This window comes from Castor canadensis, chromosome 11 (genome assembly GCF_047511655.1).
Source record: "Castor canadensis chromosome 11, mCasCan1.hap1v2, whole genome shotgun sequence".
Taxonomy (NCBI): domain Eukaryota; kingdom Metazoa; phylum Chordata; class Mammalia; order Rodentia; family Castoridae; genus Castor; species Castor canadensis.
In genome coordinates this window covers 137,928,311-137,944,874 of record NC_133396.1, presented here as the reverse complement: position 1 = coordinate 137,944,874, position 16,564 = coordinate 137,928,311, and the positions used below count along the sequence as shown (strand labels likewise).

Here is a 16,564-nt window from a genome sequence, read left to right as displayed (position 1 = left end):
AGGAACAACAAACAAACCCCTTAAAAACCAGACTGCAAAGGCAATGACACAGCTGAGCATTTACTTTTGTATCCTTTTTTCTATGACTGGCCTCACTGCACTAATCCAGTCATCTTGATTGCATGCACCTAGAAAGAAATTTAAAAACAGTTACAAATAAGAAAAATCAACATTAACATTTCTCAGAAGTTTCATCTAAAATATGTTTTTACAAATGCTTAGCAAATTCAGGTCAGTACAAATGTTTTCTTTTCTTTCTTTGCTCTTTTTGTTCTTTCTTTCTTTTTTTTTTTTTTTAAGACAGGTCCTCACTATGTAGCCCAGGCTGAACTCCCAATCTTCTGCTTTAGCCTTTCAAGTGCTAAGATTACAGCATGAGCCACCAAGCCTAGGCAGTACAAATCTTTTTGGTATAATTATACTAAGCTTGATTCTTATTTTCTTAGCAATGGTTAGGAGAATGAATATTTATCATGATTTGCCTTGTCGTATCACCATGTGACTTAGCAGACACTAAACAAATATTTGAGAAAGTAATGGTTAGGAAGTTATCCCATTTAAACTTTCAGTGCTGTAAGATAAGGACCCTCATTTTACAGATGATAAAATTGAAGGCTTAGAAAAACCAGCCCACAGGTCAGTGGCAAAAAAAGAATTCAATCCTTATTTGTCTAATCATAACTATGAAATAAAAAACTGAAACCCCCCCCATAATGTTTTAATTCTCTTTTCGCCAGATGTTACAGCATAGCAACAGTACAGTAGAACTGGCTGCTCTGTTTTAATGTTATCTTTTCCTTCCTTTTCATTTGCTGATGTACTGGATAAGAATTGGGCAGACGGAAGTCAGGAGAGCATGCAGAGGTCAGGTCAACTGCCACACTATGGAGCCCAGCACCCACAGAATTAAAAAAGCATCCTACTAGCTCTCTAGAGCAGATATAAAACATATTTTTAAATGCAGAGGTAGCAAGCAAATCTGTACTAGTCACTATTGATCCTTTATGTGGGATTTGATTTAAAAAAAAAAGTACAAACAAAATGAACCTGTTAACTTTCTTTTTTTATCCTTTTAGCAGGGACAGGGATCCAACTCAGAGCTATACACATGCAAGATAACCACTTCAGCACTGAGCTATGCCTCCAGTCCTACATTTTTTGAAGTTTAAAAGTATAAAGTTTTATGAATAGCATAAAACATCAGATTCACTGAAACAAGTTTGATGGACTTCAACACAATTTTTAAAAAAGAAGAAATTTAAGTTAAAACTCTTTCATGGGGAATTGGAAGTGGTTCAGTGCTTTCCTAGCACACGTGCAACCCTGAGCTCAACCCCAAACACACAGAAAAAAAATTCTTGTGTTGTCCTACTATTTCAGTCATATCTCAGAATCACAGGCTGTATCCTCACCCTCAATAACCGTTTATCATTCTACTCAAGTTAAAGGTGGAGTGGGATCAGAAAAAATCTACTCTTATGGTATAAAGCATAGCATATTAATGCAATATTTAAATAGAAATTTTGATGAAAAATAGTAGATTGCTAAGCAATGAACTAAAGTGATTCTAAATGATTCAATTCCAAATGAAAATATTTCAATGCAAGATGGTAAGAAATGGTAACTACTCCTTACCAATAGATTAAAAAGGACAAGAACAACTTTTCAAGTTCACTAAGAGTAGTTTTTAAATTAACTAGGCAATAAAATATACATTTATGATGTGATTGATCTTTAAAAAAAGTACTTTTCAAGAAAAAATTAAAAGGTCTCAATTGAAATGCAGTAATCAACATGTCCTTCCTACATATTATTTAATTTCATAAAGAGCTTAAGACCATCAATATTATACTAGTTCATAGTAACTTTGTTCAAAATTTAAGCGGCATTGTGGCTAAAATAAAGGTTGACACTCAGGAAGAGGAGCCAGATTACCTAAATCAATTGGTCCTTCTCTTAATCCATCCAATTCATACAGTCTTCCATTAACAGGAACGTAACTGACAAAGTGAAAAGCATCTTCTTCTTTGGCTGATGTCTTTGCATCAAATTCAAACATTTGCTGTCTGCGGTTAAAAAAACAATAGTGAGAGACAAAGAAACAAAAAAAGAAATAGCAATTACTTAACATAAAGTCTTTTTACCTGGCAAAACTGTTGTGCACTTGTCGAATCACATCCGAATTGCTCAGTGCTAACCCTTTCATCTGAAAGAATTTTTAAAAATAGCCTATTAAAAAAAGAGCTATCATAAATAGGTTATTTCAGGATTAAGAAGACGGCTATACTCACAGCTGCATCAAAACTTTGTGAGAATTCTTTAAACTCTGATAATGTCTCTCCTAAATGGACATCTTGATGGGTACAATTCAATAACACACTTACGATGGCTTGAGTAGCACAAGCATTATTAATTACCTATAAAAAAATAAAAGCAAAGATACTATGAATTTGTTTTTTCAAAAAGTTTTTAACTGGTGACAATGCCCCCCAAAATGTTAAGTTTTCAAATTTTATTTCATATAGTCTTGGCACAAATTTAATAAACATGTTGAGTTTCTATTCTAGTCTATTTTCAGGGATTTGCTGTAATCCTCTGGACTTGAAGATTTTAGGAAACCTCAAACAACCCATATTAGGACCTACCCTCATCTGTGTAGTCTATACATTGTTTTAATCAATCACATAGTCTTTACAATGTTGTCATCTAGCTGTTACATGTTCATTTAACAAATTGTGTGGACCATACTTTCTTGGCATAGTAGAAAACATTTAGATAGCACCTACTAGGTGCCAGGTAGTTTCCTAGGCATTTTATATATATGGATTCTTTTAATCCCCTCAAGAAACTATGAAGGAGTAATATTCTTATCCTCATTTTACACTTGTGGATGCTGAAGCACAAAGAGGTTAAGTAACTTCCCCAGGGCACACACCTAATTAAGAGATAGTTGGGTCTAGAATCTGGGTACCTAGCCATCAGGCTAGACAGGTTCTCCAACAAGATTACAAACTACTTATGAACAGTGGTTTCTTCCATACTTCTTACAGCACCTACAATGTTAAGATCATAGAGTTGGAAAGAACCTGAGATGATCAGTGTGAACCTAAGCAAATTTAACCGCAGTTTATTTTTAAAAATATAGCTCAAGCTGGGCGCTGGTGGCTCATGGCTGTATTCCTAGCTACTCAGTAGATAGAGATCAGGAGAATCGCAGTTTGAAGCAAGCCTGGGCAAACACTTCATGAGACCCTATCTCAAAAATAGTCATCACAAAAAAGGTATGGCCAGAGTGGATCAAGTGGTAGAGTTCTAGTGAGAACTAGAACTAGTGTGAGGCTGTAGTTCAAACCCCAGTACCACCAAAAATTAAAAAAAAAAAAAAATATATAGCTTAGTCATACTGTTACTTTTGTTACTATATTGTAATAAATTCATTGTCTAATCTTTCTAGTTTATGTTTTTATAGTTTAGCAAATTATTTATTTCTGTCCTGCCTATTTCAGAAGAAAATATTTCAATTATTTTCTCTCCTTAATTTTTTTTTTTAATTTTGGCAGTACTGGGAGTTGAACTCAGGGACTTGCGCTCTACTACTTGCCACTCCCCCAGCCCATCTTGATTAGTTATATATATACATTTACTTATTTGTTTTTGGTGGTACTGGGGTTTGAACTCAGTGCTTTGTGCTTGCTAGGCAAGAACTCTACCAATGTTGGTTATTTTTGAGATAGGGTCTCACTTTATGTTTAGGCTGATCTGAACCTCAATCCTCCTATTTAGCTTCCCTAAGTACCTGGGATGACAGACAACACTGCCCAAGCCACTTGTTGAGATGGTGTCTCTCAAAATTTTTTTTGCCTGAACTGCCTGGAACCATGATTCTCAAGATCTCTGTCTCCCAAGTAGGTAGGATGACAGATATGAACGCCCCCTCCAGGCCTCCTTTTAATTCTTTTAAGTCTTCCACTTTGTGTGTTGCTATCGGCTTTTAAAGTTTTATGAATAGTTAGTAATCCTTAAATTTTTAGTCATAGTTTGTCTGAAAAATGCATTGATAAGACTGTGTTCTCCATTAGGGAACACTCTCTTACTCCCAATTCTTCACAAATATAATTTGTAATTTCCCTTAAGGCATTTTAATTTATTTTTCTAATCACTATATACACTACAACAATAGTTCTCAAAGTGTGGACGATGGATCCCTGGTGCTATAAAGGCAGACATTAAACAGATTTGAAATTAAAAATGTGTTATTTCAGGAAATGCTAGGGGCATGGCTCAAGTAGTGGAGTGTTTGCCTATTAAGCACAAGGCACTGAGTTCAAACCCCAATACTGCCATGAAAAAATGTTATTTCAGGCTGGGGATGCAGCTTAGTGATAGATCACTAAGTATGCATGAGGCCCTGCATTTGGTCCCCATTACCACCATTACCACAGGGTGGGGGGAATGTGTGTGGGGGAGTTATTTACATTAACATGTAATAACTTTATTGTTTAACTGTTGCTTTAACTGTTTCAGTTTTAATGTCTAATATGGTAAATATTGCACAAAAGCTTTTATTTGGCAGTACTAGGGTTTGAACTCAGGACCTCTCACTTGCCAGGTAGGTACTCTACTACTTGAGGCACTCTGCCAGCCCTTTTTCGTGTTGGTTATTTTCAAAATAGGGTCTAGTAAACTACTGCCCCGTTTGGACCACAATCCTCCTCTGCCTCCTGAGTAGCTAGGATTACAGGCGTAAGCCACAAGTACCAACCAATGACAACTCTTTGGGGCAATAACTTTCAAATGTGTAAAGGGTTCCTGGGAACAAAAAAGTTTGAGGCCTGCCAGACTAAAAGCACACAGGTAGACTAGAGTCCCCTGGATCTTGAGACTTTTCAGAGTACCCAAGGACCATACCTGCTTGGCAAAAAATATTGTATCCAATCTGGAGTCCTGAACCACAGACCCTGCTGGTTCTTCTCCTGGTTGCCATTTGAAAAGAAAAATTAATCCATGAACTGGCCTATAAAATAAAAAAGCAAATTAGTGACACCAAACTCTGATTTCTTCATAACATATTATTAATATATTAAACTAGTCAGCTATTTAACAAAATGCAACACAAATGAAATTAATTAAGTAAAAATGGGAAAATTTAGAGATTGTTACTGCCATCTGTAATCACTAGAATGTTGCCTTAGAAGCTATTAAAACTAAATCACATCACTTAAAATAGATTTATATAAAAGGTTTATTTTCAAATCTATGAATTATTAATTTCTACCTTCTATCACCTCACTTGAACGTAGACAAGTCAGAACATAGCTAAAAGCTATTTAACCTAGATTGGAATCCTAGATGTATGAATAAGATCCCTTTAGGATGATGTTCACAGATAAATAGCTGACAGTGCATATATTATTAAATACAGGAAATTCTCTTCATATAATTACTGGTTTCATGTACACTCCTCAAACTCAGTATGAATGGTAGATGTCATCTCATACATTATGTCATTCACATTCCTAATGGAACTGCTGATTTGCATGAAACATTAAGTCATTGCTGTAGGATTTCTTCTCGTCTACCTTTCACAGCTGCCTTCCCTTCAACAAAATTCTTCAATATCTTTTTAAATACAGTTCAAATGATACATCATTAATTAACCTTCCCTGATCTTGGCGAGACTTGATCTCTTTTTTCTTCTAAAGTGATTGCTCCTTTTATGAGAAAGAGGAAGGTGGGAGGAAGCAAACCATCTCCTTCTTACTATTTTTCAATGCTGGGGATTGAACCTAGGGCTTTGTAAGCCAGCATTCTACCACTTGAGCTACAGTCTCAGCACTCCATCTTCCTATTAAAAACAGTAGCTATATACTTAAGTTCCCATTTTCCCTTTTATAACACAACTAAAATTTTACTCACTTTAATTTTTCAAAGTTCTCAGGTTCTAAACTCCATATTTCTTCTACCTGGGCTCCTCGGCAACCTGAAATAAAATTATTTTCTATAGAAAACAAAGTAATTCACTTTTTTCTTATTAACTAAAATATTAACTGAAAGAAAGGCAAATTTTGGGGCAATAAGACATGACAAATTAAAATGAAAAAACTGATAAAGCTCCTAGCCAAATTCTATTGTTTCCTTTAGCATGTACCAAACATTTAAAATGAATATAATTTTTTAGTTTCAAGAGTTTTTCATTAATTTAGCACCCTATGACTGTTCCTTCTCTCTCAATCCTTGACTCTTCTTCATTTATTGTTTCCCCTACTCTGTCCCCTTTTTTAAAGTTAATATATACTTTTTTCTTCTGTGAAAGAATAACTACCACTAACAATGACTTTCAAATCACATCTTTAATTCTGTTGAATTTCAATTATATGTTTTCAACTACTTCAAGGTAATCTCTCCATCTCTTCTCCACACACATGCCCTCCTCTGGGACAGTGATTTCCAGCCAGGGTGATTTTGTCCCCCAGAAACATCTCTAGCAATGTCTACAGACATCTTTTATTGCCACGGGAGTGGGGAGTAGTCATTTACTGGATAGAAACATCCTCCACTGCACAGGACAACCCTGACAAGAATTATCTGGCTGGGTGCAATGATGTGTGTACCTGCAATCCCAATTACTGGGGAAGCTGAGGTACAAGTTTGGAGCCAGTCTTGGCAATACAGTGAGACCTTCATCTGAAAGAAAGCATTATTTGGCTCAAAATGTCAAGAGTCAACCAAAGATGAAGCCCCGTTCTAGCAGCACACATCATAGTAATTGTGTGGTGAGCAGCTGGCTCTCAAAGTGGTGACGTTTGAATCATGGCTTCTCCATTTACAAGTATATGAGCATTTCACCTCTCCACCCCCATACTCAGAATTGCTGTGAGGAATACATGACAGAACACAGTGTCTAGCACTCACTAAGGTTTAGCTAGTATTTCACAATCCAAAGATGATTGTATTTACCAGCATCTCCTATGTGTCAAGTGCTTCAAGTATATTTTCTTAAGGCATGGATTTAATGGAGGAAGATTTAGAATGTTAAGTGGCTTGCCTAAATTTACTGTAGCCAGTATGTCCCAGGACATAAATTAAAAACTACACTGGTCCCAAAGTCTGGGTATCTTCTAATATTTCAGATTACTTTCAATGAGCACTATAGAAGCCTTTCAACAACCTGAAAAACAAACAGTCAAAAAAAAAGAAAATGGGGCTGTGATAGAGTGCTTGCTTAGCATGCATGGGGTCCTGGGTTTGATCCCCAGCACCACCAAAAAAAAAAGTATGTCAACCAACAATGTGACTTTGGGCATTCCTATCATTCTGTGCCTCAGTCTGCTTTGCTCTTAAGTGCTCACTCTGATACTAAGGATGTTTGCACAAAGAAAGTAACTACATGGATTATAGTAGAGAACTGGAAAAAACTGATACCTAGCAACAGACTAAGAATGATAGATGGTCATATATATCAAGTTGGAAAAAAAATCTCATAAATTTGAACTTATGCTTGTATGAGTGCCAAGAAAGGCACAAAAGGGGCCATACGTTATGGTGCATGCCTGTAATCCCAGCTATTATAGAGGCAGAGGTTGGAGGATCTGGATCCAAGGTCTGTAGGCAAAACACTTCAGCTGATTCCAAGATGGCGGCTAGAGGGAGGAAGCAGAAAGCGTGCCTCCTAAAGTGCAATCGTGGAGAGATGCTGGAGACACACCTTGCAGGCAAGGCCACTGAGAAGAGGCAAAACTTTGACCCCTCTACACCTCCAGCCTGTGCAGAGCATCTCCACTTCACATTAAACAGAGAAATCAGGAGGGCCTCTGGGCCACCGCCAGACGCCAGCACCGAGACGGCTTGGGAAGATGTGGACAAGCTTACTGTCTCTCCCTGTTTTTATCTTTGAAATTTTTTTCTTTGTTTTGTTTTTTTCTACTTCTTTATTTGTTTTTCCCTTTTCCTTTAACTTCTTGCTTTCCATCTCTGCTCACCCTTCCATTCTAAATATCACTAGTGCTATTATTACAAGCCAGAAAATACTTAACCACACACAGTACAGGGACAATAACAACACCAAGGGCAATGACGGGAAGACAGAAAAAACAGGGAAACCAGTTTCCCCACAGCAAAAGATTTGTACAGGAACCAGAGGGAAATGAAGAAAACAGATACTCAGATCAGACTGCAACAAAATGAAGATAAACTATGCCAAAGAACCCAATGAAGCCCACCAGAATAATCTAAAAGAAGAAATACTACAGGTACTCAATGAGAATTTTATAGAGATGATACTGGATATGGTCAACCAAAAGGTACAGGAGACGCTCAAGAAATTCCAAAACAACAAAAATAGAGAATGAGAAAAAGCAAAAGAAGACATAAAGGAAACCATAGAAGCACTGTATAAACACCAAAGTGAAACAGAGAACACGATTAATAAAGAGAAAAATGAACTCAGGACAAAAATAGACAACATTAAAGAGGAAACGACTTAGGATATGGAAAACCTCAGAAAAAAGAATGAAACAACTGCAAAACAAAACGGAAGGCCAATCCAGCAGAACAGAACAAACAGAAGACAGAATCTCAGAACTTGAAGATGAAATGGTAATTAAAGGAAAAACCAAAGAACTATTAATTAAACAATTCAAGACCTGTGAAAAGAAAATGCAAGAACTCACCAACTCCGTCAAAAGACAAAACTTGAGAATCATGGGCATCGAACAAAGAGAAGAGGTGCAAGCAAAGGGAATTCGTAATATAGTCAACAAAATAATAACAGAAAATTTCCCAAATCTAGAGAAAGATATTCCCATACAGATGCAAGACGCCTCCAGAACACCAAACAGACCAGATCAAAATAGAACTACCCCACGACATATCATCATTAAAACAACAAGTTCAGAAACTAGGGAAAGAATATTGAAGGCTGTAAGAGAGAAAAAACAAGTAACATACAAAGGTAAACCCATCAAAATCACAGCAGACTTCTCAACAGAAACATTAAAAGCAAGAAGAGCGTGGGGTGAGATCTTCCGGGCACTGAATGAAAATAACTTCAATCCCAGGATACTCTACCCAGCAAAACTATCATTCAAAACAGATGGAGCAATAAAAGTCTTCCATGATAAGCAGAAACTAAAACAGTATCTGACCACAAAGCCACCACTACAAAAGATTCCTCAAGGGATTCTGCACACAGAAAGTGAAACCCAACGTAACTATGAAAGGGCAGGCAGCACCAAGCTACAGGAAAAGAAAAAGCAAGAAAGTACAGAGTAACCTCAACTTAGGTACACACAATCAAACCTTCAAACAACTAAGACAACTAAATGACAGGAATCACCACATACCTATTAGTACTAACACTTAATGTTAATGGACTTAATTCACCCATCAAAAGACACCGTTTGACAAAATGTATTAAGAAGGAAGATCCAACAATTTGTTGCTTACAGGAAACCCATCACACCAACAGGAATAAGCACAGGCTTAGAATGAAAGGCTGGAAGAAGATTTACCAAGCCAATGGCCCCCGAAAACAGGCAGGAGTATCAATACTTATCTCTCACAAAGTAGACTTCAAACCTACATTGATCAAACGAGATAAAGAAGGACATTCCATAGTAATAAAAGGGGAAACAGACCAAATGGAAATAATAATTATCAACCTATATGCACCCAATGTCAACGCAACCAATTTCATCAAACGTACCCTGAAAGACCTAAAAGCATATATTGACTCCAACACAGTGGTTGTGGGAGACTTTAACACCACATTAACATCAATAGATAGGTCATCCAAACAAAAAATCAATAAAGAAATTCAAGATCTAAAATATACAATAGATCAAATGGACCTACTTGATGTCTACAGAACATTTCATCCAACTTGTACACAATATACGTTCTTCTCAGCAGCCCATGGAACCTTCTCCAAAATAGATCATATCCTGGGGCACAAAGCAAGCCTCAGCAACTATAAGAAAATAGAAATTATACCATGCATACTACTGATCACAATGCAATAAAACTAGAACTCAACAAGAAAAGTAAAAACAAAAAACATGCAAACAGCTGGAAACTGAATAACTCAGTACTTAATGAATGTCATTGATTAAATAAAAGAGGAAATAAAAAAGTTCCTGGAAGTCAATGAAAATGAAAACACAACCTATCAGAACCTATGGGACACAGCTAAGGCAGTCCTGAGAGGAAAGTGTATAGCCATGAGTGCATATATTAAAAAGACTGAAAGATCCCAAATCAATGACCTAATGATACATCTCAAACTCTTAGAAAAACAAGAACAAGCAAATCCCAAAACAAACAGAAGGAGAGAAATAATAAAAATAAAAGCTGAAATCAACGAAATAGAAACCAAAAAATCCATACAAAGAATTAATGAAACAAAAAGTTGGTTCTTTGAAAAAATACACAAGATCGAAAGACCTCTGGCAAATCTGACTAAAATGAGGAGAGAAAAAACCCAAATTAGTAGACTCAGGAATGCTTAAGGGGAGATAACAACAAACACCATGGAAGTCCAGGAAATCATCAGAGACTACTTTGAGAACCTATATTCAAAAAAATTTGAAAATCTAAAAGAAATGGACAGATTTCTAGATACATACGATCATCCAAAACTGAACCAAGAGGAAATTAATCACCTGAATAGATCTATAACACAAAATGAAATTGAAGCAGCAATCAAGAGTCTCCCCCAAAAGAAAACTCCAGGACTTGATGGATTCTCTGCTGAATTCTATCAGACCTTTAAAGAAGAACTGATATCAACCCTCCTTAAACTGTTCCATGAAATAGAAAGGAAAGGAAAACCGCCTAACACATTTTATGAAGCCAGTATTTTATCCCAAAAGCAGGCAAAGACACTCCAAAAAGGAGAACTAAAGGCCAATCTCCTTAATGAATATTGATGCAAAAATCCTCAACAAAATAATGGCAAACCGAATTCAACAACACATCCAAAAGATCATTCACCACGACCAAGTAGGCTTCATCCCAGGAATGCAGGGGTGGGTCAACATACGAAAATCAATAAACGTAATAAACCACATTAACAGAAGCAAAGACAAAAACCACTTGATCATCTCAATAGATGCAGAAAAAGCCTTTGATAAGATCCAACATCATTTCATGATAAAAGCTCTAAGAAAACTAGGAATAGAAGGAAAGTACCTCAACATTATAAAAGCTATATATGACAAACCTACAGCCAGCATTATACTTAATGGAGAAAAACTGAAACCATTCCCTCTAAATAACTACAGCAAGGTAGCAGGATACAAAATCAACATAGAAAAATCATTAGCATTTCTATACACTAATAATGAACAAACTGAAAAAGAACATATGAAAACAATTCCATTTACAATAGCCTCAAAAAAAATCAAATACCTAGGTGTAAACCTAACAAAAGATGTGAATGGCCTCTACAAGGAAAACTATAAACTTCTGAAGAAAGAGTTTGAGGGAGACTATAGAAAGTGGAGGGATGGCCCATGCTCGTGGATTGGTAGAATCAACATAGTAAAAATGTTGATACTCCCAAAAGTAATCTACATGTTTAATGCAAATCCCATCAAAATTCCAATGACAAAAAAAAAAAATCTACCGTTAAACTTATATGGAAACACAAGAGGCCACGAATAGCCAAGGCAATACTCAGTGAAAAGAACAATGCTGGAGGCATCACAATACCTGACTTCAAACTATATTACAAAGCAATAACAATAAAAACAGCATGGTACTGGCACAAAAACAGACATGAACACCAGTGGAACAGAATAGAGGACCGAGATATGAAGCCACACAACTATAACCAACTTGTCTTTGACAAAGGAGCTAAAAATATATGATGGAGAAAAAGCAGCTTCTTCAACAAAAACTGCTGGGAAAACTGGTTAGCAGTCTGCAAAAATCTGAAACTAGATCCATGTATATCACCCTACACCAATATTAACTCAAAATGGATCAAGGATCTTAATATCAGACCACAAACTCTAAAGTTGATACAGGAAAGAGTAGGAAATACTCTGGAGTTAGTAAGTATAGGTAAGAATTTTCTCAATGGAACCCCAGCAGCACAACAACTAAGAGATAACATAAATAAATGGGACCTCATAAAACTAAAAAGCTTCTGTTCATCAAAAGAAATGGTCTCTAAACTAAAGAGAACACCCAGAGTGGGAGAAAATATTTGCCAGCTACACATCAGACAAAGGACTGATAACCAGAATATATAGGGAACTTAAAAAACTAAATTCTCCCAAAACTAATGAGCCAATAAAGAAATGGGCAAGTGAACTAAACAGAACTTTCTCAAAAGAAGAAATTCAAATGGCCAAAAAACACATGAAAAAATGCTCACCATCTCTAGCAATAAAGGAAATGCAAATTAATACCACACTAAGATTCCACCTCACCCCTGTTAGAATAGCCATCATCAGCAACACCACCACCAACAGGTGTTGGCGAGCATGCGGGGGAAAAAAGAACCCTCTTACACTGTTGGTGGGAATGTAAACTAGTACAACCACTCTGGAAAAAAATTTGGAGGCTACTTAAAAAGCTAAACACTGATCTACCATTTGATCCAGCAATACCACTCTTGGGGATATACCCAAAAGACTGTGACACAGGTTACTCCAGAGGCACCTGCACACCCATGTTTACTGCAGCACTATTCACAATAGCCAAGTTATGGAAACAGCCAAGATGCCCCACTACTGACGAATGGATCAAGAAAATGTGGTATCTATACACAATGGAATTTTATGTAGCCACGAAGAAGAACAAAATGTTATCATTCGCTGGTAAATGGATGGAATTGGAGAACATCATTCTGAGCGAGGTTAGCCTGGTCCAAAAGACCAAAAATCGTATGTTGTCCCTCATATGTAGACATTAGATCAAGGGCAAACACAACAAGGGGATTGAACTTTGATCACAAGATAAAAGTGAGAGCACACAAGAGAGATATAAGGATAGGTAAGACACCTAAAAAATTAGCTAGCATTTGTTGCCCTCAACACAGAGAAAGTAAAGCAGAAACCTTAAAAGCAACTGAGGCCAATAGGAAAAGGGGACCAGGAACTAGAGAAAAGATTAGAACAAAAAGAATTAACCTAGACGGTAACACACACGCACAGGAAATCAATGTGAGTCAATGCCCTGTATAGCTATCCTTATCTCAACCAGCAAAAACCCTTGTTCCTTCCTATTATTGCTTATACTCTCTCTACAACAAAATTAGAGATAAGGGCAAAATAGTTTCTGCTGGGTATTGAGGGAGCTGGCGGGGTAGGTGGTAAGGGAGAGGGTGGGGGCGGGGGGCAGAAATGACCCAAGCACTGTAAGCACGTATGAATAATAAAAAAATAAAAAACAAAAAACACTTTAGACCCTATATGAAAAACAACCTAAAAGCAAAAAGATTGGGGGTGTGGCTGAAGTGGTAGAATGCTTACCTAGCAAGTGTGAGACCCTGAGTTCAATACCCAGTACTACCAAAAAAATTTTTTAAAGACCCAAAGGACGTAATACAATTGTTAGCGTTAGTTATTGCTACTGGAAGTCAATTGTTAAAAAAAAAAATGATAATGTCACAACCAAAAAGAAAAAATTCCACTGAATAAAAGTGTTACAAAATCTTTTGCACAGGTAGAATTTAAAGGTGTGACCATGCTTAAATAATCTAATGTTAAACACAAACATATTTATCTACTCGAGGAAAATACAGTACTCAGCTACTAGCATCTCCCTGCATACATTCAACATCTAATAACCCCTATGTACATTCACTAATACAGCATGGCATGACGAAAGGAGAAACAAGCAGTAATCCCAGATACCTGGCTTCTAATCCCAGCACTGCCTGAAATCAACAGCAGTTCCTGTAAGTTTCTAGACATATGAAACAAAGATATTACCTTCACCAAGTGCACAAAATCCTGGTGACATGTATAAGGTAACTGAACACTAAACATAAAGAATGCAAACGCTCCCTAATAATACATTCTAAATTACAACTTGAGGAAAGGAAGGTATTTTGGAAGTTAAAAAAATACTGGGATTTACAAACACCTTGCATGTGCCAAGCATAGACAAGGCCCTGGCAAGGACAGAAACAAACTATTGTCACAAAACCTACAATCTGATTAACAGACAAGCACACACAATGCAAGGACAGTGCAGCAAAGGCTATATTCTAGAAGTTCACATGCAGGAGATCATCACTACCTGTGCTGGTGAGAAAACGTCCACAGATAACTGAAGTAAGTTATAAGGTGAATGGTGACATGATTTATCATACAAACAGAACACTGTTCAAAAGGGAAAGGGCTACTAAAATTAAGATTATAGTTTTGAAATATTTATGCATTAACATTTGTGTTATGATATTGGTGGTCTTATAAAATAGTTCTAGTCTAAAACTAATTTCAAAATTACTTTTGCTTTTTTCTTTTTAAAGACAGGCTCCTGTTATGTAGCTCAGACAGGCCTTGAACTTGCTATTCTCCTGTCTCAGCCTCTTGAGTACTCGGATGACAGGCATGTGCCACCATGCTTGGCCAAAATCATTTTCTTGAAAATACATCCAGTCTTCTTTCATAAGAAAAATACTCTGATAGGGCTCTCCCAAACTGTTACCAGAGTCATAAATTTAAAGCAACTGGTAGGTATGCTATCTTTCAACACAGTTTTGACAATTTGATTGCTATTCCCCTAATATTACCAAGCAGAAGGGATGGCCCCAGTCTCTTAACCCCCCCAACAAAGACCACCACCCCCAGATGTTTTCCCCAGTCCCATGCTTAGTTACCCCATGGTACATATAAATTCCCTTTGGCTGGAGATGGGAGCAAATAGGAAAAACTGGATTGACAACCTCAAGCAGTGTCTCCAAAAAACAAGGACTAGACAATTATTTGAACTAAAGTGGCAGTCCTAAATTGCACACACTATTAGCTTGTGTTCCTTAACTGAGTTGGTTCCATTTTAGGAGCCCCAACAATTACAAGCAAGATTAATCTTCTACTTCTTGTGTGAAAGCCAGGTATTAATTTGCCTCTCCACTCAAAACAAGGTGAAATACACCTTAGAAGTGATCACAGTAGACCTTCACACTAAGGAAACACCACCTTGGACCAAAGTATTCAGATCTGCCTAAATGAGTCAGTTGCAGATGACAGAATTACTACAGACTTCCTTTCTCATGTCAAAGTGGAACCTGCAAAATCACTAATACATCCTGGGTTAATTCCTGAAGCCAAGAAAAAAGGTCAATACAAAAAACTTTAGGAGAAGCTGGGTGCTGGTGGCTTATGCCGATAACCCTAGCTACTTGGGAGGCTGAGAGCAGGAGGATCTTAGTATGAGGTCAGCCCAGGCAAATAGCTGGAGAGATTCCATCTCCAAAATAACCAGAGTTAAATGGACTGGCGGTGTGGCTCAATGGGCAGAGAGCCCGCTTTGCAAGTGTGAAGACGAGTTCAAACCCCAGTTCCAAAAAACCCACAAAAAACGGGAGGGGAAAGGTAACTTTCTAATGAACATAATATAGGAGACAAACACATTTGGTATCAACCTTGTCAGACAGGTCAATCAGTGTCTGAAGTACTGGAATATTGAGTGTAGAAAGGAAGGATAGATATTGTTGGGAGACAATTCTCAATGGATTGCTCCTGTTTCTGCATCTTCTTCTCAGAGGAATATGCTTGGGATTATGTTTTCAAGGATGTGCATACAGTTAACAGACTTGGAAAATTGAGATAAAGGCTCTCTTGGGGGCACAGGGAAGATTCACTTGTCCAGAATAATGGAGATAATGTCTCTAGAGGCAAAGGCTGGGCAGGTTTGACAGTAGCCTCTTTTAAGACTGGGAGATCACTAGGCTCAGAGTTCTTCGGCCATGACAGACTCACTCTTGTCTACAGAATATACCCAGATTCACTTCCGTCCCCAAGGCCACGGGAAACAAAGGAATGGATGCAAATCTGAATCTCCTGCTGCATTCTGTGCTCTAGTGCAACCTTTTATCTTTAAACCAGAAGTCGTCTGGCAGCATCTACAAAACCAGCAAACTTATTAGATGGCAAGCAGGGTAAATTCTAACACATTATTATTATTTAGTGGTACTGGGATTTGAACTCGGGGCCTTGCACTTGCTAGGCAGGCACTCTTATCACTTGAGCCACACCTGCAGCCCACACTTTGCAATTCTTAACAGATGTTGAACATTGCCAAATGTTTTTTTGCACCTACTGACATAGGGTTTTTCTTTTTAGTTTACTAATATGGTAACTTACACAGATTTTTTGAATGTTAAACCAACACTTAATTCCTAGGATAAACTATACTCAATCAGATATTGTCCTTCTAATGTATTATTGGACTCAATTTACTAAATTTTTGCTTGTAATTTTTACTTTGTTATGGATACAAGTCTATACTTTTCTTTTCCTGTAGTTTTTGGTTTGGGTGTCAAAGTAATGCCTGTTCTCATAGAATGAGCTGGGAAGAATACTATGGAGGTAGTATTATTTATGTCTTA

At 37.1% G+C, this 16,564-nt stretch overlaps 1 protein-coding gene across 2 annotated transcripts in view; it reads right to left on the bottom strand.

Moving 5' to 3' along the window:
- The window catches only part of Uchl5 (ubiquitin C-terminal hydrolase L5), a 36,956-nt gene that overhangs the window by 17,322 nt on the left and 3,070 nt on the right, over positions 1–16,564 (bottom strand). For both annotated transcript variants that reach the window (XM_074048766.1, XM_074048767.1), the window contains exons 2-7: positions 5,917–5,980; positions 4,909–5,014; positions 2,292–2,417; positions 2,145–2,206; positions 1,936–2,066; positions 65–128 (exon numbers count right to left, since the gene is read on the bottom strand). In XM_074048766.1, coding sequence (XP_073904867.1) covers positions 65–128; positions 1,936–2,066; positions 2,145–2,206; positions 2,292–2,417; positions 4,909–5,014; positions 5,917–5,980 — 553 coding nt within the window. The remainder of the gene's footprint in view (positions 1–64; positions 129–1,935; positions 2,067–2,144; positions 2,207–2,291; positions 2,418–4,908; positions 5,015–5,916; positions 5,981–16,564) is intronic.